Raw genomic sequence first — 24,686 nt, 5'->3', positions numbered from 1 at the left:
GTGCCTCTGAGATATCTCATCACATGCTTCACTGCCTTCCAAAACAACTTGGTAGGTTGAACCATAGCTTGACTCAGCTAGTTCACCGCAAAGCATAAGTCAGGTCGTGTGTTCACCAAATACATAAGTGAACCCACCAGTTGTTGATAAACAGTAGCAGCTACTACCTCACCTGAAGTAGCATCCTCCTTCCTCCAGTTCCCAGCTAGAGGAGTCTGCATGGGCTTGCACTTCTCCATGTGAAAGCGCCTGAGTATCTCATTGGCATACTTGCCTTGAGACACAAATACTTCCCCATCTTTCTGCCACACTTCCATGCCTAGAAAGTAGTGCATGAGGCCCATGTCCTTCATCTCAAACTCTCTTGCAAGGTCCTCCTTGCAAGATTTGATCAGCTGATCATCACCTGTCAAAATCAGATCATCGACATAAAGTACAATAATCAATGGCTTACCTTCTACCATGATGTGGTAAAGGTTCGCATCTGCTTCACTCTTGGTGAAGCCCAACCCAGTGAAATAGTTGTTGATCTTGGTATACCAAGCACGGGGTGCTTGCTTCAGCCCATACAGTGCTCGCTTGAGTTGGCAAACATGCAACTCACGATCGAAGGTCTCAAATCCTTCGGGCTACTCAATGTATACCTCTTCCTCAATCTTCCCATTGAGGAACGTCGTCTTCACATCCATCTGATGGATCTTCCAACCCATCTGAGCTGATAGAGCTAGCATTGATCTGATAGATGAGTACCTTGCTATGGGAGCAAAGGTCTCATCATAGTCGATCCCCTCAACCTGTGAGAAACCTTGGGCAACAAACCTTGCCTTATGTTTCTCAACACTGCCATCAGCTGCCTGCTTTACCTTATAAAGCCATCGGGAACTAACCACTGAATTGTCCCCAGGTCTAGGGACAACATCCCACACACTATTCCATATGATAGAATCGTACTCTTCTACCATTGCATCAACCCAAACTGGTTGTTGCACTGCCTCCTGAAAAGAAGAAGGTTCAATAACTACACACTCCCCAACTAGGGCCATGTAGCTAGTGTATCTCTCGAGAGATCTCCTCTGTCTGCACTGAGAGGATGGCTACCCCACATTCTCTCTTACATCTAGCATCAATCTGTCAGCTTCCTGCGAGCGTTTCCGCCTGTCTCTGGAAGACTCTCCAGGAGTGGTGGTCTCCACTACTGGATCCTCTACATGTGGCTGATCCACATCATCAGGAGGCTCCTCCTCCTTTGGAACTAAAAGTTCCTCATCACCATGCAACTTGAGCTCCCTCTCAAGTGACACTCACATGGCTCTCTGCTCGTCGAACTTCAGATCCCTGCGCACTACGGTCCTCTGACTGGCAGGCAGAAACACACGATAGTTGTGGGGTGTATCTGTGTACCCCACAAGTATCCCCAACTTAGCTATTGGGTCTAGCTTCTTCCGAGCATCTTTGGTCACATGACAGAAAACTGGTGATCCAAAGATGCAGAAGTGACTCACATCTAGTCGCTTCCCCGAAAAAGCCTCCATAGGTGTCTTCATCCCCAAGATACGATGAGGACTTCTGTTCTGAAGGTACATTGTTGTATTGCATGCCTCAGCCCACAGATGAAGTGGTAGGCCTTGGTCATGCAACATCGCTCGAGCTGCTCCCACAATAGATCTGTTCTTCCTTTCGGCCACCCCATTTTGTTGTGGGTTATGAGGTGCTGTCAGTTCCCGTTTAATTCCTTCTGCAGCACAGAAGTCTTTAAACTACTAGGAAACATACTCTCCACCATTGTTGCTACGCAAGGCTTTTACTTTCTTTCCAAATTCTTTCTCTGCCAAGGCTTTAAACTCACAAAACCTCAATAAGGTCCGATCCTTCTTTTGCATAAAGTAGATCCAACATCTACAAGAAAGATCATCAATAAAAATAACATAGTACCTTTACTTAGCGGTGGAGGCTGTAGAGAATGGTCCACATACATCTGAGTGAACTCACTCTAGGATTGCTCCAGCTCTACTATCCCGATCCTGAAAGGAAGCTTTCGCATACTTACCCAAGGTGCATCCTTTGCATGTATCTGTTTACTCTAGTTTTCCCTTGGGTAAGGCGGTAGAAATTTGTTGCATGATCTTCAAGGCCCCGCGATGCAAGTGGCCTAGTCTTCTATGCCACACCTCGCCAACATCTTGGCTTTGCACCACCTCTGCTTTGGAACTTAGTGCAGCACAGTCATCTACCTCTAGCTTGTAGAGATTCTTTACTCGAATCCCAATTCGTTTGGTCTGTCTGGTGCCAATATGCCTCATGAAAACTTTTCCTTTACTAAAGACTCATAACCTTTATCTTCTAGCATAGCAACAGACATAAGATTCTTTTTCAAACTTGGTACATACTTAACAGCAGATAGAGTGGGAGGAGTACCATGCTCCCTCTAAAACACAACTGTACCTTCACCGGAGACATAGTACTTTCCATCATCGCCCATCTCGATACGCATCTGGAGATCCTTCTCCTCCAATGTACTGAAAAGATTCTTGTCACTCGACATGTGGAAAGAAGCTCCACTGTCCAGGTACCAAACACATCCCACCATGGACGAAACCATGCATGCGATAAGCAAGAAATCCAGCTCAAATTGTGAAGCTAGTGCATCACCATCAGATCCCTTTGAGGAACCCTTCTTGGATTTCTTCTGTGGACAATTCATAGCATAATGGCCCACTTCATGATAGTGAAAGCATCACACCTTCGACTTGTCAACCTTCTTCCCACCATGAGAAGATTTGGATTGGGACGCCTTCCCTTTCCCTTTCTTAGCTTTACTCACTAAAGCTAGATTTTCTTCATCATCTTGTTTTGATGAAGATCCATCCCTGGTGCTCCACCTTATCTCCTCCTGCATTAGGTCCGACCAAATTCGTTCCCAATCTGGCAGTTTCTCTCTTCCATTAACCGAGTCCTGGTAGCTATGCCAGCTCTTTGGAAGACCAAGGAGTGCTAGACTCACCATGTCGTCATCAACAGTCATGACCCCTACACTTGCAAGCTCATCCCTGCAGGTGGTGAGCTTGTTCAGGAATGTAGAGATTGTGTCGCCCTTTTCGCACTTGATCTTGCGAAGTTTGTCCTTCAGCACCAGCTTCCTCTGATCGCTGCTATTCTGATAAAGATCTTTCAATGTTTTCCACATCGAAAACGGAGTCTCCTTCCCATGGAGGCTCAAGACAATGTGATCTCGAACTCCCTCCAGGAGGATTCTCCTTGCTCTAGCCACACACTTTTTCCATTCCACCAGTTGAGTAGCATCAGTCGGCTTCTGGACTTCTTGATCAATGAAGTCCTTAAGGTCGTTATCTTCTAATACTACCTCCATGCGATCCTTCCAGGCTATATAATTCGATCTTCCATAAAGGGCATATTCGAGTCTTAAACCACTGAACGCCATCAGTGAAATAGATGTGATAAGAACTCAATTCAATATCCAGAAACCAAACTTCGTACTTCTCCTACTTGTATACTCTTCTTCCTTGATCACCTTTGCTTCGATACCATGTAGAAATTCCCACTGTAGATCACTTGGTAATGCAATGTACTAAAGCAAAACACTTGATCTACTTCTACAAACAATTTAGCGGAAGCTTAATCGAACATGAGCAACATCAAGCATGAACAGATATAACTAAGAATGAGAAGTAATCAACCATAAAACAGAAGATATATCACTGGGGAAAGCGCCAACCTAAAACCCCAACTCTGTATTATCATACAAGTAGAAATCTTGTTCAAGTTACAAAAAGAATCAGCTCTCAAGCTATCCTGCTTTCTCTGCAATCAAACAATACAACTCACAGACTCAATAGACATAGAATATATCTTCCTCAAGCCCTCCAAGCCTCCTATTTCCTTGCGCAGTTTTGATTGGGGTCCAATGATATCACATGTGTGAATTGGCCTCATCACACTCACTGTAACCTCAGGTCCAACTGCGCAATCCATAAGGAATAATATTCCTTCTGCATGCAAGAAATATTCACCAAGGAATATCCTAGCAACTGATAGTACACTGTCCCTCCATCTGATCTCAACTGGGTCTCTGACTGAACTGACATGCATGAGTTATCCATGAGTGAATACTCAGTTATCTGAAATACAATAGTTACATGCATGCAAGCATTAACTAACTGAACTCTCATTAATTTAACAAATTGTTAAATTAATCTAACTAGACTTGACTAAGTTAAACTAAGTCAACTGATTACAACTCATCCTTATCTCTTTAACTGAAGGTTAAATTCCTCAATTAATGGAGAAATTGTTGCATGTCCTCACATAGACTTCAAGTTTGATTTTCCTTAACTAACTCAAGATGAATTAATTAATTAATTTCCAAATTGTTGTTGATATCAAATTCGAATTTTACTTCCTATGTTTAGTCCAGGGACTGACTAAAATAAGAAGGGATCCCGAAATGCTATTTTTAGAAAAGCTATTTTTAGCAATTTCACTTTTTACCCATTGTAGCTAAGATCTCCAATGGCTAAACTGCTATTTATAGCCCAACTATTTATAGTAGTGCTATTTTTAGCATCTTCTATTTTTAGCATTTCTTGTTGCACACTTTTCAAAAAAAATTACCGAAGGGTTTTCCTCTTAAGAGAATAGAGGTTTTGGCCCTGGCAGAGAGCCAACATCTTGTGTTCTTGTTCTTATGTTTTGGTAGCAGTTTGATGAAGTACACTTACATGCATTAATAATAATAAGAAGATTAAGCTAGCAAGAAAAAGTAAAAAGACTCCACAAATTGTTATCAAGTAACAAAGAATCCTACAATACCTAATTGCCCTAGATTCTTCAAAATGGCTCTCATCATGTTTTTATTAGTAAATGAAATGTTAATGAATGAATGACCTAATAGATGATATTGCAGCCATGGTAAGAATGCAGCAGACCTTCTTGATGATTCTCAGATAAGTATGAGACCCCTATGCTCAGATGTGTATTTATGACCTGTACATTACAGGGTCATGATGTGTTTGATATAATGTCTATCATGGATAGGCGTAATTAGGTCAAGTTCTTGTCTAAGTTTTGTGTGAAAGGATTTGTCCATGTGTCATTTATCATTCCTGAGAGTTTTATGAAGTTTTGGGCAGTGGTCTGGAGACTAGCCTGAAAAAGTGGCTTAAATCTCACAGTCACTGGCACAAAATTGGGTGAAAAAGTCTGCAGTCGGATGGAAGCCTTGTTGTGGGAGTGACTGGAGGGTTACAGTCACATGGAGGGCTTGCCACGGGAACGACTAAGGGTTTAGTTCAGTTAAAAAGTAAGTTAACTCAGGGGTTGGGCACCCAGAGTGGTTGGTTAGCCCCTAGGGGTCCTATAGCTCCTGAGGAATGTCAGTTTGGTTTTGGTTTGTCTTAACTGTACTTGTGAGGTTGAATCATATCATAGTAACTCTTTGTCACATGTTTACCCTGGTATGCTGGCTAGCTTAGGTAAATTTGGGAGGAGGGGATTACATGGTCTCTCCTTGATTGAACCAAAAGACTCGTTTTATAGCCTAGTATGAGGGGATGTGTAAGTTTGTCCATCTATCCGCCCCCCTTTAAAATAAAAATTATGTTCTAAATAGAAAAATAATGTCAGCTATAATAAAAAAAAATGAATAGAAGTAAAAAAAAATGTTAAAATAAAACATTTTAATGTTGTATATAAAAAAAATATTCAATGTGGGTTATTAATAAAATATTTTAATAAGAATTAATATTGACATATACTTAAAAATATATTAATAATAAAAAACCATTTTAATTTGTGTGATAAAGTGTCTTGATGTATATGTGATGTAAAATATTTTAATGTTATATATATATATATATATATATATATATATATATATATATATCATGAAAAAAATAGTTTCTATGGCTAAAACGTTTATTTGGTCCTATATATACTCTATTTAGCATCAAAATTACAATTTAAACAATGAAAAATAACACATTGTATTTTGCACTCTAAAGAAGTTTGCACGTGAAGAAATTTGATCCCTCTCGACTCATGTTAGATCCGTACTTAAGATGGATCTATGCTCGTAAATATAATCCTTCGTGATGTAGAGACTAAAACTAGAATTAAAATACAATTAAGAACTCTAAGTGTATGAGCTTAAAGATGAAGTATTTACATTGCATTGTATTTGTCCTTTTGTCCTTTGATATGATATATATGAAGTATTTACACTGCATTTCCTTTGCTCTTAGATAAATTTTCCTTAAGCACTATAAGGTTTTTGGGGCAAATGCACTTAGATCACAAGTGAAATGTAAAAATAACTGACTTCATGATCTCAAGGCACAAGCTCAACTTAATAACATGAAACTTTCGATGACAACTGACTCACACATAGCTTTGCAACATGAATTAATATAAAATTTTTAATCAAAACCTTAATTCTATGGTCATAAATGAAAGATGTTGTTGACATATTTTGGTTATTTCTTTTGCATCAATAAATGAAATTTCGAATATTAACAACTTTGCATTTTTAAATCCATATTTAGTATAATTATGAAATTATAATACAAATTGGCAAATGCACTTAGACCATAAGTAAAATGGAAAAATAACTATGGCTTTGTGGTCTCGAAGCACAAGGTCAACTTTATGACATTAAATTTTTGATGAGAGCCTTGATGTAACAACCCTGGTGAAAATTTCATGTAGTAAAAGTTAAAAACAATAACCATGGATGAATGGGACACTTATTCCAAGCTTAATGTTGGGCAGGACATCCTAGGGGGTGTTCATTTGGTTGTTTATGGCTAAGGAAATTGACAAAAGGCAATGGCTAAGTCTTTGGAAAGACAAAATGGCATTTTTGGCACAATTATTTATGAAAATAATGGAAATTAGGAGAAAAGGAGGTGAAAGGTCACAGGTTGCATGTGAGGAGAAAAATGAAGGAAAATAAGGGAAAATGAAGAAAATAGAGGCCTCATTCATAAAAAGGCTTATGAGGATCAGTTGATAACCTTTTGTTAGTTCAGTTTTGGAGCACTCTCATTATTCTCTCTCTCTCTCTCATACTCTTGGACACTTAGAATTTTCTTGGAGCACTTTGGCATTGGAGAAAGAAAGGCAAGGGGAAGCAAAGATCAAGCAGGTAAAGGTAGGATCAGGTAGCTACAACAGGCTTCATTGCAGGGATCAACTTGCATGTGTATTTTCCTTGCTAGATTTGGCATGCATGGCATTGCATGTGGTTCTTTTCTATCATGGCATGAGTTTTCCCAGGTGTGACAATGTTTTTCAGCCTAACCTTGCCATTTCCGAGCAACCATGGTGTGATGGGGTTCTCATGTTTGGTTGAGTTGGATTGTCAGATGGATTTGAAGCTGAGTGAGGTGGATATCCGAAATGGTAGAACACATGACCTAGTAACCCCTGAACCAAACTGTGGGTTGCGGCAAAGCCAGATTTTGTGTTGCCTCGGATGGCCTAGGAATCCTGGCCGGTGAATGGCAAGATATATGGTAAATCCTAGAGGTGGTTTGCTCTCTATTGGACCTAGTAATCCCGAGTTTGGGATATGCGGTAAACCCTGGAGAGTGGGTCTCAGCTTAGGGCCTAGTGATCCAAGTTTGGATTGCGGTAAAGTCTGAGAGACTAAGAGACAGGAAAATTCCTCACAGTGTAGGTGGAGAAATCTGGTGGCATCCATGCTTGTTTGGCCTAGTGATAGGGTAGAGATCACGGTAAAGCCTGTTATGATGTGTTCATTGTGTTGGCCTAATGATCCGGGATGGATTACAGTAAAGCCTAGTTTCTATTAATGAGGGTGAGGTGGTTTAGCCTCGGTATGCCAAGGTTGAGTTCTTTTGGTTTGAGTCCCACATTCATGCTTGGAATATGGCACAGGAGTGAATGGCTTAAGAGAGATTTGGCTTAGCCATTCTATGGTCGGGTGGAACGTGGTAGTCCCATCTCCGGTTGGTTCATTGCATTGATTAATGAGAAATTCATTTCCTTGATTTTCATGTGTAAATGTACTGATGTATATTTCGATTTTGATGACTGATATGTTTATTTTATTTCTGTTCCTATTATGTTGGTTATATGCACATTTTATGACAACAACTATGTATGGATCTCAACATGTTTTTACTTGCATATGAATGGATAATGTGTCTATGACCTAATAGCTGAATATGCAGCGAATGACATGAGGGAACAATGGTTTATAACGATTCTCAGATAAGTATGAGATCCCTACACTCAATTATGTTGTTTACACATGTAGGTTACATGTTGATAATATGTTTGATTAAATGTCTGTAATGGTTAGTAGGGGTCTGGTTAAGGTCTTGTTGAGCTTATTGCTTTTGCCTCATTATTTCCATGTACTTTTATGGATTTCAAGATATCATTCCATTCTGGGCAGTGGCCTGGGCTCTAGGCCTGAAAAAGTGGCTTAAATTCTGAGGTCGCCGGCATAGAACTAGAAAGTTTGGTCCACAGTCACTGGCATGTGGGCCTATGAGAACGACTTTAGGTCTATGGTCACTCCCTTGCCCATAGCATTAGAGCGACTATGGCCTAAGAGGTCTAGAACAGCAGTAAGACCTAGGGACAAACTGTCTGAGTGGCTGACTTGTCTCCCGAGGGTTCTGTTGATGATGTTGGATGATTGTGTGTGATGTTCCGTCAATTCCACTTCCTTAAGGTCACCTAGGAGGTCGAATTTGATCATAGTAGCTTCTCGTCTCATGTTTACCCCGGTTGGCATGGTTACTTGGGTGGATGTGGGAGGAGGGTATTACATTTGATTCATATATAACTTTGCAACATGAATTAATCTCTTTTTTCTAATCCAAATTTTAATTTTTAGGCCGATAGGCCTTCCTTTGAAAGAGCTTTTTCGTCTACCTTTTGATTCTTAGATAGACATCTGGCGCATCTGGTTTAATTGACATCTGGCCTATGTTTATGTGGTCTGATTGACATCTGTTCAGGTTAAATATCTCATATCTTTGTGACATCTGTACACAGATTTCTTTCTGACATCTATACACAAATTTCTATTGACATTTGTGCGCACCGCCGGACTTCCAGAAGAATCAGTTTGAATTCATTATAGAGTTAGTTTTTGCTTTGAGTGCTTGGTCAAGAAAATAACAGGATCGCTTTAAAATGATATCCTGGTGCCGAGAATAGCGGGTAATCTGTTTCTTTTGCAGAGCTTTAATCTCCGGCAATTTCAATTAGGGAAACTTAATACAGATCCTGGGAGATTTTTAGTCAAATTCAAGCAAGACTTAAGCCACAAGATCGGTGGGCGAGGAAATAAATCAATGCCTGTATTTGCCACTCAAATGCAAACGACATAAAGTTTTCACAATCTGGAAAAGGAAACAGACCCGTTGTTAAAGCCACTGTAAATAACCCTCATTTGCTTTAGAATGGAAATTTTCTTTTTTTTGGTCGGTAGATTGATTAAACTCTCGGGTTTTCTACCGTAAATAACTATGTTTTCCTTTGGAAGGAAATTCCTTGCCGGTGGATTGCTTGAACTCTATTGCTTTTCCTGGTGTAAATAACTTTCTGTAGCTTTAGAAGATAATCCTCTTTTTCCTCCTTTTCTTTTGGAAGAAGCATCCTCTTTTGATAGGTTGAACAAATTTGATCTGAGAAAAAAAACGTCTTATCAGTCGGCTCTGATATTTCGTAGCTTTCTTCTTCTTTTTCTGAGAGTCTTCAATCAGGGAGCATTCTCAAGGGTTCGCCCGCTGTAGCTGGATCATTATTATTTAAGAAATATTTTCAGCGCCAGAGCAATATTAAAAATTTCAGATACATATTTCAATATAGTGTTTTCAATCTTTAAAGAACAATGGATATCGTTGATAATTTTTTTAGATTTGCCGATTTCATTTTGATTCTCGAAAGTAAACTAAATTTGATATTTACGGATTTCGTTTTCTTTACGCAGATGTAAGAGATTCAATACTCTAGGCCTGCATCCGCTAGTATTATCCACCACTTCAACCTGCTCATTCGCCGTCAAAGCTTCCAGCTGGTCAAGCGGTGCACACACATTTTATGAAACGATGCGCCGAAGCAGGAAACATCAAAGTCTGCTACACTCTGGGCATGGTAAGCGCGCTGATTCTTTAGCCCCTTCTAGCTTTATTCCTTCCGTCCATTTTCACCAATAAAGCAAACTTATTCTATCAAAGCCACAGTCGGCAACAGAATAAACAAATAAAAGTCCGCGTAGTAGCCCATGAGATTACTTTATTTAAACGTTTACGATTCCAAAGAGCCGCCTTAATTTAATTGAGGCAGCGGAGCATCATTGATGGCCAAGGCCGCCATTTCATCACACGCTGCAGCCCTATACTCCCTAGCCATCATTCAATTCAATGGTAGCAGAGACACAAAGAAGGAAAAGGATCTCAAAGCCAGGGTAACCCTGTGCGCAGGTCAGCATTTCTTGGCCACATGGACGCCTTGCGAGAGCTTGGCCACTCCCTACAAGATGGTTACGGCGTTACCAAGAACATAGCCGAAGGAAGGCGCTTTCTCGTCCAGGCCAATGCCTGGGAGCTCGCCTCAATCTTGCCCGCCCATTACTTCAGAACACATCAAGATACACGGCTCCAACCTTTTGAACCATGGCTCAAGAACCTAAATGGCGGAAATAGACGACAAAATCTGTTGGCATTATGATACAAGTGTTGTCCTTGATGGAAACTCACTTAGAGGTATGATACAGGTGATGGCAACTCAATCAGAGGATAGATCTTAGTACAACAGGTCAAGAGAGAGATATATGCAGGTTAACCTTGATGAAAGTGCGTATACACGCGGGTGATAAGAACAAAAGGCGCATATGCGTACACACGCAGGTTCACAGAAGGAAAGGCGCGTACATGTTGGAAAAGTAAGTTTTGGTCCACGGTATTTGATCCATGGTATTTCGGTATTGGTCCGTGGTATTTGGTCCGAAGTGTTGACCCCAGTTATTGGGTCCAAGGTATTGTTTCTACATGGTTTTGGACCATGGTATTGAGAGAAGCCTAAAGCTATATAAGGAGAAGATCATTAGGCCAAGGGAGGTGTGCAAGTAATGAATGTCTGATGAAGTGTGGAGATCCAATATGCTGGTTATGGGTTTGTGATGCTTGGCTCGACCTGAATCAAGTTGGAAATGGTAGCGAAGGTATAAGTAATTATCTTTAGATCTGTACACGAGTTCTCTCTGGTGAAAGCGCGTGTACACGCGGTTTTGACACAGTCAAGTAGCATATGCATTATGAGATTTGATGTTTTAGGTTGCTGTTGGTCCTAGTGGTTGTTGCAGAGTTCTGGGCTCTGGTCTGTGTTCTGGTAACTGTGTTTTGATGACAGGGTTTCAGTGATTCAGTATTGGGTGATTTAGTGATTGATGATGCAGGTATAGTTGATGATTGTCTTACAGTGGTGATTGTTTTGTATTTATGGATCTAGTCTGAAAATTTATGAAACGTGGTCCCTGGAAGAAAAGAGAAGGTTGTAGCCTTCTGTAGGCCAGCACCTACGTACTAGTACTTCAGCTAGTACAAGAGCTAAGGGGGTTGTAGCTCCCTTCTAGGAGAGTCTGGAGAACGAGAGAAGGTTGTAGCCTTCTGCAGGTAGAAGCCTGCGTACTGGTATAAGACTGCACCAGTACATAAATATTGTAAACAAAAATTTCTTATTAAAGGAAGAAAGAGATGAATTGTAGCAGGTGGTTTTCACCCACATTGGGTTTCCACCTTATATCCTGGTGTTCATGTGTGTTGCTTATGTGTGATGATCTGTTCTGTTATACTACTCCTGTTTACTTGTCATATGGTTAATAATGTTCTGATGCACTCACTAAGGATCAACTAACTGAATCATAAGTTTACTTGATATATGCTTGTTGCGTTACACACAGTTGCGTATACATGAGGTTTGTCTTAACTAAAGTAGCATATATGAATCTTAATATGGAAATGAAAACGTTTTATTGATTTGGTAATATTGATTCACCCCCCCCCCCCCCCCCCCCCTCTCAGTATTATTTCCAACAATTGGTTTCAGAGCAGGTCCTTTAGAAGAAGCTTGATTGCTTGAAGGAAAGATCCATCAGAATGAGCAATCAAGAAAGAGAGGCATCCATCAGGCCACCAATATTTGATGGGAGCAACTTTGTCCACTGGAAGATAAGAACCACAACATATTTACAATCGCTTGGAATGGATGTTTGGGGAATCGTGGAAGGTGGATACACATATCCATCAACAATTCCTACAGATACAGCAGAGAGAAAGCAATATGAACTCAATGCCAAAGCTGTTACTGTCTTATTGGGAAGTTTGTCACAATCAGAATTTATGAAGGTCATGCATTTCAAATTAGCTAAAGAAATTTGGGACAAAATCATTCTAAGCTACGAAGGAGATGAACAGGTAAAATGAGCAAAGCTTCAAACTCTCAGAATACAGTATGAAAATCTTAAAATGCATAGTAATGAAAGAATAGTTAATTACTTTCTGCGTATAGATGAGATTCTCAATTGTATGAGGAATCTGGGTGAACAATTTAAGGAAGTTGTCTTAGTTGAAAAGGTTTTAAGATCCCTGTCTGCTAAATTTGATTCCAAAGTTTCTGCCATAGAAGAAAAGGAGGATCTGCAGAAAATCACTATGACGCAGCTTCACGGAATCTTAACTGCTTTTGAGATGAGAAAAGGAGGACCATCAGATATGAGAGAAGCTGCATTCGAAGTGTCAGCAAATGAATCAGGATACATTTCAGAAGGAGAAGATGAGGTAAATTTTGTCAAGAATCTTGAACGGGGATCTGGAAGGTTCAAAGGTAAGCTACCTTTCAAATGCTTTTCATGTGGTAGAGTTGGTCACTACGCTACTAGATGCCCTCATAACAAAGGAAAGATGTCGGATAGAAGTTATTATATCCATGATAAAAGTAATGACTCATCCAATAGTGATGAAGATATTAGAATTCTCATGGCATATGAAAATAAGAACGTAGAACCAGAAGAAGTTACCAGATTAAAATAACAGTTGGAGTCATTAACCGGAGTAAGGGAGCAATTGCGAGATATAATAAAAGATCAGAGCATAACAATTTAGAGACTTGAATCGAAGATCCTCTCTCTAAAAGAAGATCTTAAAGAATCAAAGAAGCAGAATGAAGAAGCTCTTGAAGAACAAGAACATGAAGTAATCGAATTAAGGCAACAACTGGAAGAAAGAAGAAAAGCTGAAGAAAACATAAGGAAGCAGTATTTGGAAAAGGAAGAACAACATCAGGTTGAGGTAAATATCTTAAAAAGTAAATTAGAAGAAAAGGATAAACTGTTACGATTTCAAGATAGTACTAAGATTTTGGATGACATTCTTGGTAGTCAAAGATCCCCTACTATCAAAACTGGTCTTGTCTTTTATGAATCTGTTGAAGGTGAATCTAGCTCACAAGGTGAGGCAAGGAACTCTAATAAGAATTTTGAAATGCTCAACAAGGAGATGAGAGGACAACCTCATCAACAGCCAAGGAAAGAAATTCCTCAAAGAAAATCCTTCACTCCTAACTATGGAAGTGATAAACGATTATTTCCTCCATTGACTAATGTTGAATGTTATGTATGTCATAATATTGGACATGTTGCAGCCAGATGCAGAGGTAGAATGGTTCAAGAACATCACACAAGATCATCACATTCCATGTACTTCAAAGGATATTGTTTTACATGTAATATGTTTGGCCACAAAGCAATTGATTGCAATAGAAGGAACATAAATCATGTAAGATGTTATGCATGTAACAAGTTTGGACATAAAGCAAGGGAATGTAGGAGCAAAATTCAAACTCCAAAGCAAGAGGATTATACATCATCACAATTCTAGGTATTGAAGAAGACAAAATTAGAGACAGAAAGGTGTGACATAACTCAGTTAGTTGACATAACTGACACAGAGGAAATTGAAAGTGAAGACCTTCAGTATTCCATTTTGCATACACTGATATAATGAAGATAAGTCGCGTATATATGCAATCTAGAGGTTGCAGAGTCGCGTATATGGAGCTCAGAAGAAAAAGGCAGCAGAACAGACTCAGGAAATGGTTCGGTCATGGTATATGATGGTTGGCACAGGCTCAGGGGGAGCATATACTTCAAATAATGCATTGTTGGCATTATGGTTAGAAGTCTTTGGTGATGATGCTTATGAGGCTAAATGATACATCTTGCTGTTTGATCAAAGGAATGGTATTGCAGGTTTGGATGCTGATGCTTATGGTGCAGATCATATATGGTGTATGATAGTGGCTAATGACTATCATGGTCTTGAATGGATTGCTGGTCTTTGTTATAAAGACCTTGCATGTGCTCAGGGGGAGCATGGACGGATTGGTACATCTTGGCATATACAAAGGGGGAGCCCAATCAGAGATTTCAGCAGGTACTCAAGGGGAGTATGGACAACAGAGGGAGAGAACTTCTTGGTCTGCCCTTTGCCCTTGATGTTAAAGGGGGAGAGTGACTTGGTGTGGTGGTTGCCATCAAGTCCAAAGGGGGAGATTGTTGGCATTATGATACAAGTGTTGTCCTTGATGGCAACTCACTCAGAGGGATGATACAGGTGATGGCAACTCAATCAGAGGACAGATCTTAGTACAACAGGTCAAGAGAGAGATATACGCAGGTTAACCTTGATGAAAGTGCATATACACGCGGGTAATAAGAACAAAAGGTGCGTATGCATACACACGCAGGTTCACAGAAGGAAAGGCACGTACATGTTGGAAAACTAAGTTTTGGTCCGCGGTATTTGATCCATGGTATTTCGGTATTGGTCCGCGGTATTTGGTCCGAAGTGTTGACCCTAGGTATTGGGTCCAAGGTATTGTTTCTACATGGTTTTGGACCATGGTATTGAGAGAAGCCTAAACCTATATAAGGAGAAGATCATTAGGCCAAGGGAGGTGTGCAAGTAATGAATGTTTGATGAAGTGTGGAGATCCAGTATGCTGGTTATGGGTTTGTGATGCTTGGCTCAATCTAAATCAAGTTGGAAATGGCAGCGAAGGTATAAGTAATTATCTTTAGATCTGTACGTGGGTTCTCTCTGGTGAAAGCACATGTACACACGGTTTTGACACAGTAAAGTAGCATATGCATTATGAGATTTGATGTTTCAGGTTGCTGTTGGTCTTAGTGGTTGTTGCAGAGTTTTGGGCTCTAGTCTGTGTTCTGGTAACTGTGTTTTGATGATAGGGTTTCAGTGATTCAGTATTGGGTGATTTAGAGATTGATGATGCAGGTATAGTTGATGATTGTCTTATAATGGTGATTGTTTTGTATTTATGGATCCAGTCTGAAAATTTATGAAACGTGGTCCCTAGAAGAAAAGAGAAGGTGGTAGCCTTCTGTAGGCCAGCACCTACATACTAGTACTTCAGCTAGTACAAGAGCTAAGGGGGTTGTAGCTCCCTTCTAGGAGAGTCTGGAGAACGAGAGAAGGTTGTAGCCTTCTGCAGGTAGAAGCCTGCGTACTGGTATAAGACTGCACCAGTACATAAATATTGTAAACAGAAATTTCTTATTAAAGGAAGAAAGAGATGAATTGCAGCAAGTGGTTTTCACCCACATTGGGTTTCCACCTTATATCCTGGTGTTCATGTGTGTTGCTTATGTGTGATGATCTGTTCTGTTATACTTCTCCTGTTTACTTGTCATATGGTTAATAATGTTCTGATGCACTCACTAAGGATAAACTAACTGAATCATAAGTTTACTTGATATATGCTTGTTGCATTACACACAGTTGTGTATACACACGGTTTGTCTTAACTAAAGTAGTGTATATGAATCTTAATATGGAAATGAAAAAGTTTTATTAATTTGGTAATACTGATTCACCCCCCCCCTCTCAGTATTATTTCCAACAAAATCAAGCCGCCGGAAGTCAGGCTTTCGTTCAGGCGGCAGCATGCCCTCTCCTGAGTGATTTCCGGTGTAATGTCCCTGTGCCAGAACTGCATCCTGCGAATAAGTTTCTAGTTGACTGGTTCAAACTCCGACTATCGGGTTTTGGCCTCCGGCTGTGTTCTCACCGATTCTGTGGGAGGCCGGAGACTAGGAGACACGAGTTCCGGCGGTGCTCAGTTTGTGGGACAGTGAATTATTGTTCCCGGGCGTGCCAGGCTTTAGATTGGAAAATCCGTCACAAGCACAACTACACTCCCATTGAGGATTGGTTGAGGATTGGTTGGAACAGGAGGACGATGACGAGGAAATGGGAGAGGACGAGGAAGACATCGTGATTAGTTAAGTAGTTTCATATCCTTTTGGTAGGTTTTGCTTTTTTGATGAAGGATCAAGCTTTTATGTAATAGCATGTACCTACCTGCACCTGCATGGTATATGTGTGTTTTTCTCTAAATAAGTCGTTTTAGAGAGTCATAAATCTTGGGGGGAGGATGGCAATTCTCAGAGAATTTTTGAGGAGTTTACTTCTTTTGGGATAGATTTGCTGCGAGGAAGCAGAGCAGAGCTATGTAGTTCCTGTTTTTTCAAGCCTTCCTCTTGGCTTGTTCATGTACAGTGTTTTGAAAACAGCAATGCTAAATTGTACAATATTAGAGCCTCTCTGAGCTCTTCTCTTTTGGATATGGTGTGTTTTTATGTTTGTTGTAATTTCAATCCAAACCATTTGCTAGAATTTTGGGCTTGGCTTTAGTATGGAATGCAGGCATTTGTGGAAATATTAGAGGGGATGTGACATAATTTAAATGATAAGATTGAACTGGTTGGTAATTTAAAAGTGTAGTCTAATCATAGTTGGTTAGATTTGCTTTATATTTTTTGATGTGCTTTATATTTTTTGCTTTTCTGGATTTTATCTAGCACTTTATTATTATTATTATTCTATGGTAATTTTGAATCTATTCTTAAAATTGTGAGTAGTGGCAATTCTGTAGATAACTTTTCAAGCAATAATTGTAATAAGTGGATTCGAGTTACTGGATTTATGGGCGTGTATGTTAGGGTATAATTCAAATTCAAAATAGTAAAAATTAGCAATTGTTTTTAAAAGTGTAAAGATACATTGAAGGTGTGGAAGATTTGGGAAGATTTGTCTTATAGTTATGCATATAACATTTTAAATGAATTATCATCAAAATATGTGAATTCTTGTCAAGATTTGGGAAGATTTGTCTTATAGTTATGCATACAACATCCTAAATAAATTATCACCAAAATATGTGAATTGTGGTAATCCATTAATATATTTGTTCCTATTAATTGCATGTGCATTACTAAGATAAAAATGTGAAAATCCTGATTTTTAAGATATATATACTTGTAATCTATACAAGTTTAGAACCACCACTTCAAATCTCATTTCCAACCTGTCCGATAAAGCTTATAATATTTCAGGGATCCACAATAAATAAACAAAGTAACATTATAATTTATGCTGCAAATATACAGGTAATTTATACTAAGACATCATATGTAAAATCACTTGATAGATAGACTGGAACAAAACTATAAATATCCTGAGTAGAAGCATTGAATAGCTTTTAAATATCTTGAGCACAAGCATTGAATAGCTTTTGAAAAATATGGCTGCAACAAAACTATAAACATCCTAAGTAGAAGCATTGAATAGCTTTTAAATATCTTGATTACAAGCATTGAATAACTTTTGAAATATAATTAGTGTACCAAAATATTGGAAAAAGAAGCATTGAATAGCTTTTAAATATCTTGAGCACAAGCATTGAATAACTTTTGAAATATAATTAGTGTACCAAAATATTGGAAAGCAATCTAGGATGGAATTGGAAAGCAATATAGGATGTAGTTCATTTCAATTAGACAACAATGGAGTTTCAAGGTGTGTAAACATAGATAACAACGAAGTTTCAAAGTGTATGAATTTTTATAATGAACAACATTTCTAAAAACAAGTGTGAACTTTTATAATGAATAGCATTTCTAAAAACAACCATTGCAATCGCTATAATATAAGAGTTTTTAAAGTTTTATTTATTTTTAATTAGTAATTATGATATATATAATTGAAAATAAGTAAGCAATAATTTTAACTATATCAATAATGATGATATATTATAGTTTTGTGATGGAGGAGTTTGATGAGGACAAACTGCAATCAAGATATACATTTAAAATCAATTATAAATAAATTTTAATCAATTTAAAAAAAATATTAATTAATAATATAATAATCTAATCTAATTATTTTAATTGAATTTAAATGGTGATTTTTAACCTTCTCTATTTTTAATATTAAAATGATTGTTTATAATATTTTCTATTTTTAATATTTTGTTGTAAGTATATAAATTATTTTTTTAGTTATATATATATATATATATATATATATATATATATATATATATATATACACACACACAACTTATTACATATAATAAACATTCATAAAATTAAAATATCATTTTTTACAATATCTGTATAAGATTTAAATTTGCCATTATATATGGTATATGGCATACATATTGTATCATTTTTCCAAATTCTATACCATTTTTCCAATTTAAAAAATCTATCGGCCTCTTTTTGCACCTTTTGGGGCAATTGCTAGTATAGTCATAAATGAAAGATGATGTTGACATATTTTGGTTATCTCTTTTGCATCAATAAATAAAATTTCAAATATTTACAACTTTGTATTTGTTGAATTTAGGCTTCTGTGATCCATATCAAGTTTTATGAGAAGATTCTTCGGTGTAAATCACATTGGGATGCTTTTGTCGATGCGTTTCGAACCAACGAGTGTGGTTCATCGTCAGGACAAGTTGAAGAACCAGATCCTGGCTACAATTTTCGAACCAACGAGTGTACCAGATCCTGGCTACAAGTTAAATAGAAGAGCAGATCATCCACCAACAACTATATTGGATTGGGCAACTAGACTTTGTAACGGCTATATTTGACTGGGAACGGCTAACTAGACAAGACTATAAGATAGGGGTGGGAGAAATAAGATTATATATTAATAGGAATTAATTAATTACCGAAAGGATTTTAATTAAATAATTAATATAAGTAAGTTTCATTACTATTACCATATTTTTTTTTTCACTTACTGGTTCACGGATAGTAGCCGCTACGTCCAGGGTTTTAAACACTGAGTGGACGCCACCCGAAGGGCATCAACACCCCTCGGCCTATTTACTGACCTAACCCCAAGAGCTTTCGGGATTCGACCCTGTGACCTCCCATTGGCGAGGCACTTGATTTGACCGATTGAGCTAACTCTTGGGGCTATTACTATTACCATATGTAAATGAAGTAATGTATTTAAATAATATGAAAAAGGTTTTATATCACAAACTATATAATTAAATATTTAATATTATAATAAAGTTAACAAGTTGTGTAATTAAACAATTAATTATCAAATATGAAATAAAAGGGGCTAATATTATTTAATTAAATACTTAATTGCGAGTTAGTTATGTTATAGTTAATATCATAACCTATTAATAAAAACTAAATATCATATTGAAGTTTTTTAATAAATATTTAGTTAAATAATTGTATATCTAAGTATGTATTTAATTAATATGAATCCAAAGGGCTAATAAAATTAAATAATATAACGGAAACTATTAAATTAAGTGTAAACTTAAACCATTAAGTCATAAACTAAAACTATCTAATATTTTTTTTTAGTCAATAATAATATATAATAAGGGTATTTCATTAAAAGGATAACTAATTAGGCTAGATAAATCAAGGACTTTCTAATAAATAATAGGAAGAGGATAAGGGGTCAATACGTTAAGAGTGATCGAAACAATGAGGAGCTAAAGAGAAACAAAATAGGTTGTTTTAAATTGGTAGTTAATTAGGAACAATTATCATCTTTTCAACAAAATTAAGGTAAAGAAAATTTAACAAGAGGGATTTTTATTCAGGAAGGACTTTACAAAGAAGAAGAACACCCTAGGGATCAGAGTCGACCAGGAGGAGAGGGTAGGGATCCCTGCTAGCCATCATCTCTATTGAGATTGTTCAGCCTTTTTTCAATCTCAATGGCTTCCTTAAATTCCACGTGATGAAATTGGGCAACCTTAGCAATAACACGGTTTCTATTTAAATATTTACAGCTTACATTTCTAAATCCATATTTAGATTTACACATTTACATAATATAATAATGAAATTACTATACGAATGGTATACAAATGGTAAACATCAACTTGACCAAAAAACAAATAACATTAGCATTTATCTTAGCATTTATCTTATGTTATCAGAATAACTTGAAAAAACAAACCAACAACATTATCTTATTAGAATAACTTGAAAAAACAAATAACATTAGCCTCTATCTTATTAGAGCAACCACGAGTGATTCTCATGTACATGGCGATGAGGTTCTAATGCCTAAAATAACAAATAGCATGAGCATCAACCACATTTGCTCTCCATGTCATAGGAGCAACTGCCACTGATTCTAATGCCTACAAGTGAGATTTAATATCGAGAAAAATTATTGAGAAAATACCACTTTGGAAGTTAGGGTTAGGTCTAAAGGCTGAGGACAAAAGTTTAGGGTTTTAGAGTCGGTCGTGTTCTCGTCTGTCAAATTTGTTTTCGGCAGGGCTTTCTCATGCTTTAGGTTTTGCTAAAGCTCGGAGGAAAGGGGAGAGTAACAGTGAGGTGTGCAGGTTGAGATCTGAAAATGGCGCAGAAGACGGGGGGCTTGTCTCAGAAGGAGGCAGACATTCAGATGATGCTTGCTGCCGATGTTCATCTCGGCACCAAAAACTGCGATTTTCAGATGGAGCGTTATGTGTACAAGAGGCGTTCTGATGGTAAACGACCCTTTATCTCTGTTTTTCCTTTGTTAATACTAGAATAATCTTATTCTGTCCAGTATGTTCGGAATTTTTTAAAGTTGTTCACCACCACAGCATAGATGTAGAATGCCCCCAGAAGCCCTCCGTTTTGGCTTGTTCACCGTATCAACATAGGTGTGGAAGTCCCCGCATTATTGTGCTTTTTTTGTTTGCTCCTTTAAAATATATTGTATCAGTATGAGAAAAAAACATTTTGATCGCATTATTCTTGCCCAAATTTGGTATATGTCCACAGTAGATATGTGAACTATTATATACCGGTGTAAAATAATTTATTGTCGTCGGCAGTGTTGCAAATTTTACAGCGTTTATAGTTGTCCCTGTTGTCCTTTCATTGTATAAAGCATCTGTTACCCATATAAAAACCTATGATCTAATGCCTTGTGCATAACTAAAATGCCAATGATATAGGAAGCGATATAAAGCATAAAAAGGCTTGGTGCCCTTTTAAAGACTGTTACAGTTGCATCCGATTTTGATATGTTATGTTTAGATTTTAGGATATTGTGTTTAGATTCCTCTCTGCGCTACCCTGATCAGAGATCGAGATCAGTTTGAGTATGATGTCACACTTCTTGTTGTTCGAGGAATTTTCTGAAAGCAATTTCTTTTTTTTTTTGGTTGTCTTTGTTGATAGGGATATTGTGTTTAAATGCCTCTCTGTGCTACCCTGATCAGAGATCGATATCAGTTCGAGTATTACAATGATGTCACACTTTCGTTATTCCAAGAATTTACTGAAAGCAATTTATTTGTCTTTGTTGATAGGGATATTCATCATCAATTTAGGTAAGACTTGGGAAAAGCTTCAGCTCGCTGCAAGGGTGATTGTTGCAATTGAAAACCCACAGGATATTATTGTCCAGTCTGCAAGGCCATATGGGCAGCGAGCCGTCTTGAAGTTTGCTCAATACACTGGAGCACATGCAATAGCTGGCAGGCACACTCCTGGAACGTTTACAAATCAGATGCAGACTTCGTTTAACGAGCCTCGTTTGTTGATCCTCACTGATCCAAGGACTGACCATCAGGTAATGGCTCTGCATTTTTCTTGTTTTTTTGTTCCAGAAAGTTTCCCGATTCTTTTCAAGACTCAGGAGTAAACGCTTACATTGCTGTTTTTGAAGATAGGTTTACTTCACGTCTTTTCCAATAATGTACCATCTTTGGGTGTTTGTTGTAGCCCATAAGAGAAGCGGCCCTAGGTAATATTCCAACCATTGCTTTCTGTGACACGGATTCACCAATGAAACATGTGGATATTGGGATACCTGCCAACAACAAGGGAAAACATAGCATTGGATGCCTGTTTTGGATGCTTGCAAGAATGGTTCTGCAGATGCGAGGAACCATCCTTCCTGGTCATAAATGGGACATCATGGTAAGTGCTTGCATATTTTGTGGTTATAATTTCAATTTCGTTATTAAATAATTTGTGCATATGGATTTTATCACTCGTTCTGTTAAGTCAATTTAGAAGGCAGTTGTACATTGTATTTGTAACTTGGCATGTTGCAGGTTGATTTGTTCTTCTACAGAGAGGCCGACGAAGCTAAGGAGCACGAAGAGGAAGAGGCCCCTGTTGCTGAATATACTGCTGAGTATGTAGCACCTTCTCTCGCCCTTCCAGGAGATCAGTGGGGTGCTGATATTCCAGATGCACAATGGGGGGTCCCTGAACCTAGTGCAATCCCTGCTGTGCCTGCGTTGGCCGTGTCTGACTGGCCCGGTGCTCCAGGTGAGTGTTTCTCCTCCCTCCGATATTCTCAGCATTTATGAGTAATTGTAGGTTAGAGAAGAACAATCACTCATGTGCCTCTGTATTTTTGAGATTAATGTTATATGGTTTGGTTGGTTAAATGCTTGCAAAAGCGTGACAACATGACTCTATCAAGATTTGCAGAACATGTTCAAATAACTAATTTCTTGACTATTTGCAGGTCCAATCGCTGCTGAAGGATGGGACTCAGCACCTGCTCCATTGCCATCAGTGGCAGGGTGGGATGCTTCATCGATCCCTAGTATTCCGGCTGCCCCAGTGCCTGGTTGGGATAGTGCACAACCCAGTTGGGCTCCTGAAGCTCAGTAGGGTTTGTCTGGAATAGTTTTGTAGTTAGAATGAATTCAGTTTTGTAATGTCGGATGACTGAACTTCCATTAGGTTAATGTTAGGATCATCATTTTGTTGAAATGAGTTTGTGATGCTCAGATTTATTCTGTTAAAAAAAGGTTCATCCTTCAAAATGATGTAGGGCAAACGCTACTATATTAATGCCCTTGTGAAATTGATGTTCACGAATCGCATGAATTAATTTATGATATGCTGTATCTGAGAATTTTTTCAAAACTAAGATTTGAAATTCAAATTAGTTTTATTTTTGCTTATGAGCACAGATAGAGGTCAATTTAAAAAAATGTTTATATCATTCCAGTTCTGTTTTAACGATATTTACGAAATTATCCATTTACCAAAAGATTTTGGTTGGCAAAACACTCTTACCAAACCCTAAATATCATAAAATGTAAGATGAGGCAGATAACGATTATCTGAACATTTGGATATCGTTTCTTATGGTAGCTGTGTGTAAAACATTTTATTTTGAAGACTTGTCTGGATTGCTCTTTATGTTTCTCATAAACTTGTAATGAGAAGATATTTTAGGTGATGCGCACTTGCCAGTGTATTCTATCATCCATCTATTTAGATGGTTTCAGCGGAATTTTTAAAAATTATATTAGGTCTTCTATTTAATTTTTATGTTCTTGTATTTTTTTTCTTGTTTACGTGAATTTTCCCGACAATTATGGCTTTTAATTTTTGTTAAAGTTTTTCTAAATCGATGTCCCTGAATTTATGAAAGTTTGTACATGGTATGTCTTTCATTGTCTTTACTGTGCTAGTTTGTACAGGGTATGTCTTTCATTGTCTTTACTGTGCAAGTTTGTACAGGGTATGTCTTTCATTGTCTTTACTGTGCAAGTTTGTACAGGGAATGGCTTTCATTGTTTTACTGATGACCTTTATTTCTTGTTAGGCTCTTCCTTCTGTTCTTTCCTAGTTTTCTGTTTTATTTCTTGTTAGCCTCTCCACTTTCTTTTCTAGTTTATATTTTTGTGTTATGATAACCTTTATTTCTTGGTAATCATCTTTTTTTCCTAATTCTAACCAGATGCTTTGTATTATGGGCTTTTCTAGTTTGTTGTGTATGTTACAATGCAATGTATCAATCTTATAACACTACAGAGATTTGTTTGCATAAAATGTTCTAGTTACTTAGAAGTTGTATTTAGTTGCAATCGCTTGAAAGAGTTTACCTGTATGGCTGAGGCAGCGATTTGTGGTTGAATTCTGTTTATGTGGGGTTTGTATTTTTGTGTAGTTATGAAAATATATTCAATCCAAGGTATCTGGGCTGAACGCTCCACCGTCCAAACACTTCACCATCCAAGTTAACCAGGGTAAGAACTTCACCATACACAAGGGAGCACACTTCACCATCTAGGTTAAACACTTTACCCCATACAACGGAGTGAAATAGAAGAAAAGTACTATTGCTTATCCAAGGTAAACACTTCATCTAACACGGAACTGGGAGTGAGGTAGAAGAAGGGTGTTGTCGCAGGCTTTGGGTAGAAAACTTCAATACACATTATGGAGCCAAGTGGAATAAGGGGATGCTTTGGACAACATAGGTGGTTGATTTGTGTTACAAGGATTCACATTTTGGTGGGGGGTATGA

General features: G+C 37.9%; 1 protein-coding gene and 1 pseudogene across 1 annotated transcript; both read left to right on the top strand.

The window, feature by feature from the left end:
• Positions 1 to 16,451, top strand: part of LOC149262727 (F-box protein At1g67340-like) — a 35,137-nt pseudogene extending 18,686 nt beyond the window's left edge.
• A 4,060-nt stretch (positions 16,452 to 20,511) lies between these two features.
• Positions 20,512 to 23,331, top strand: LOC149262726 (small ribosomal subunit protein uS2-like). The gene is made up of 5 exons (XM_089425109.1): positions 20,512 to 20,901; positions 21,715 to 21,977; positions 22,130 to 22,327; positions 22,465 to 22,684; positions 22,887 to 23,331. Exons 1-5 carry the CDS (start codon positions 20,769 to 20,771, stop codon positions 23,033 to 23,035), a joined length of 963 nt encoding a protein of 320 aa, XP_089281235.1. The 5' UTR covers positions 20,512 to 20,768; the 3' UTR covers positions 23,036 to 23,331.
• The last annotated feature ends 1,355 nt before the right edge of the window (positions 23,332 to 24,686 follow it).

This window comes from Pinus tabuliformis, chromosome 6 (genome assembly GCF_031772625.1).
Source record: "Pinus tabuliformis cultivar Carrire ecotype Pingquan chromosome 6, CPIR1, whole genome shotgun sequence".
NCBI lineage: Eukaryota > Viridiplantae > Streptophyta > Pinopsida > Pinales > Pinaceae > Pinus > Pinus tabuliformis.
This window is presented reverse-complemented; position numbering and strand designations above follow the sequence as displayed.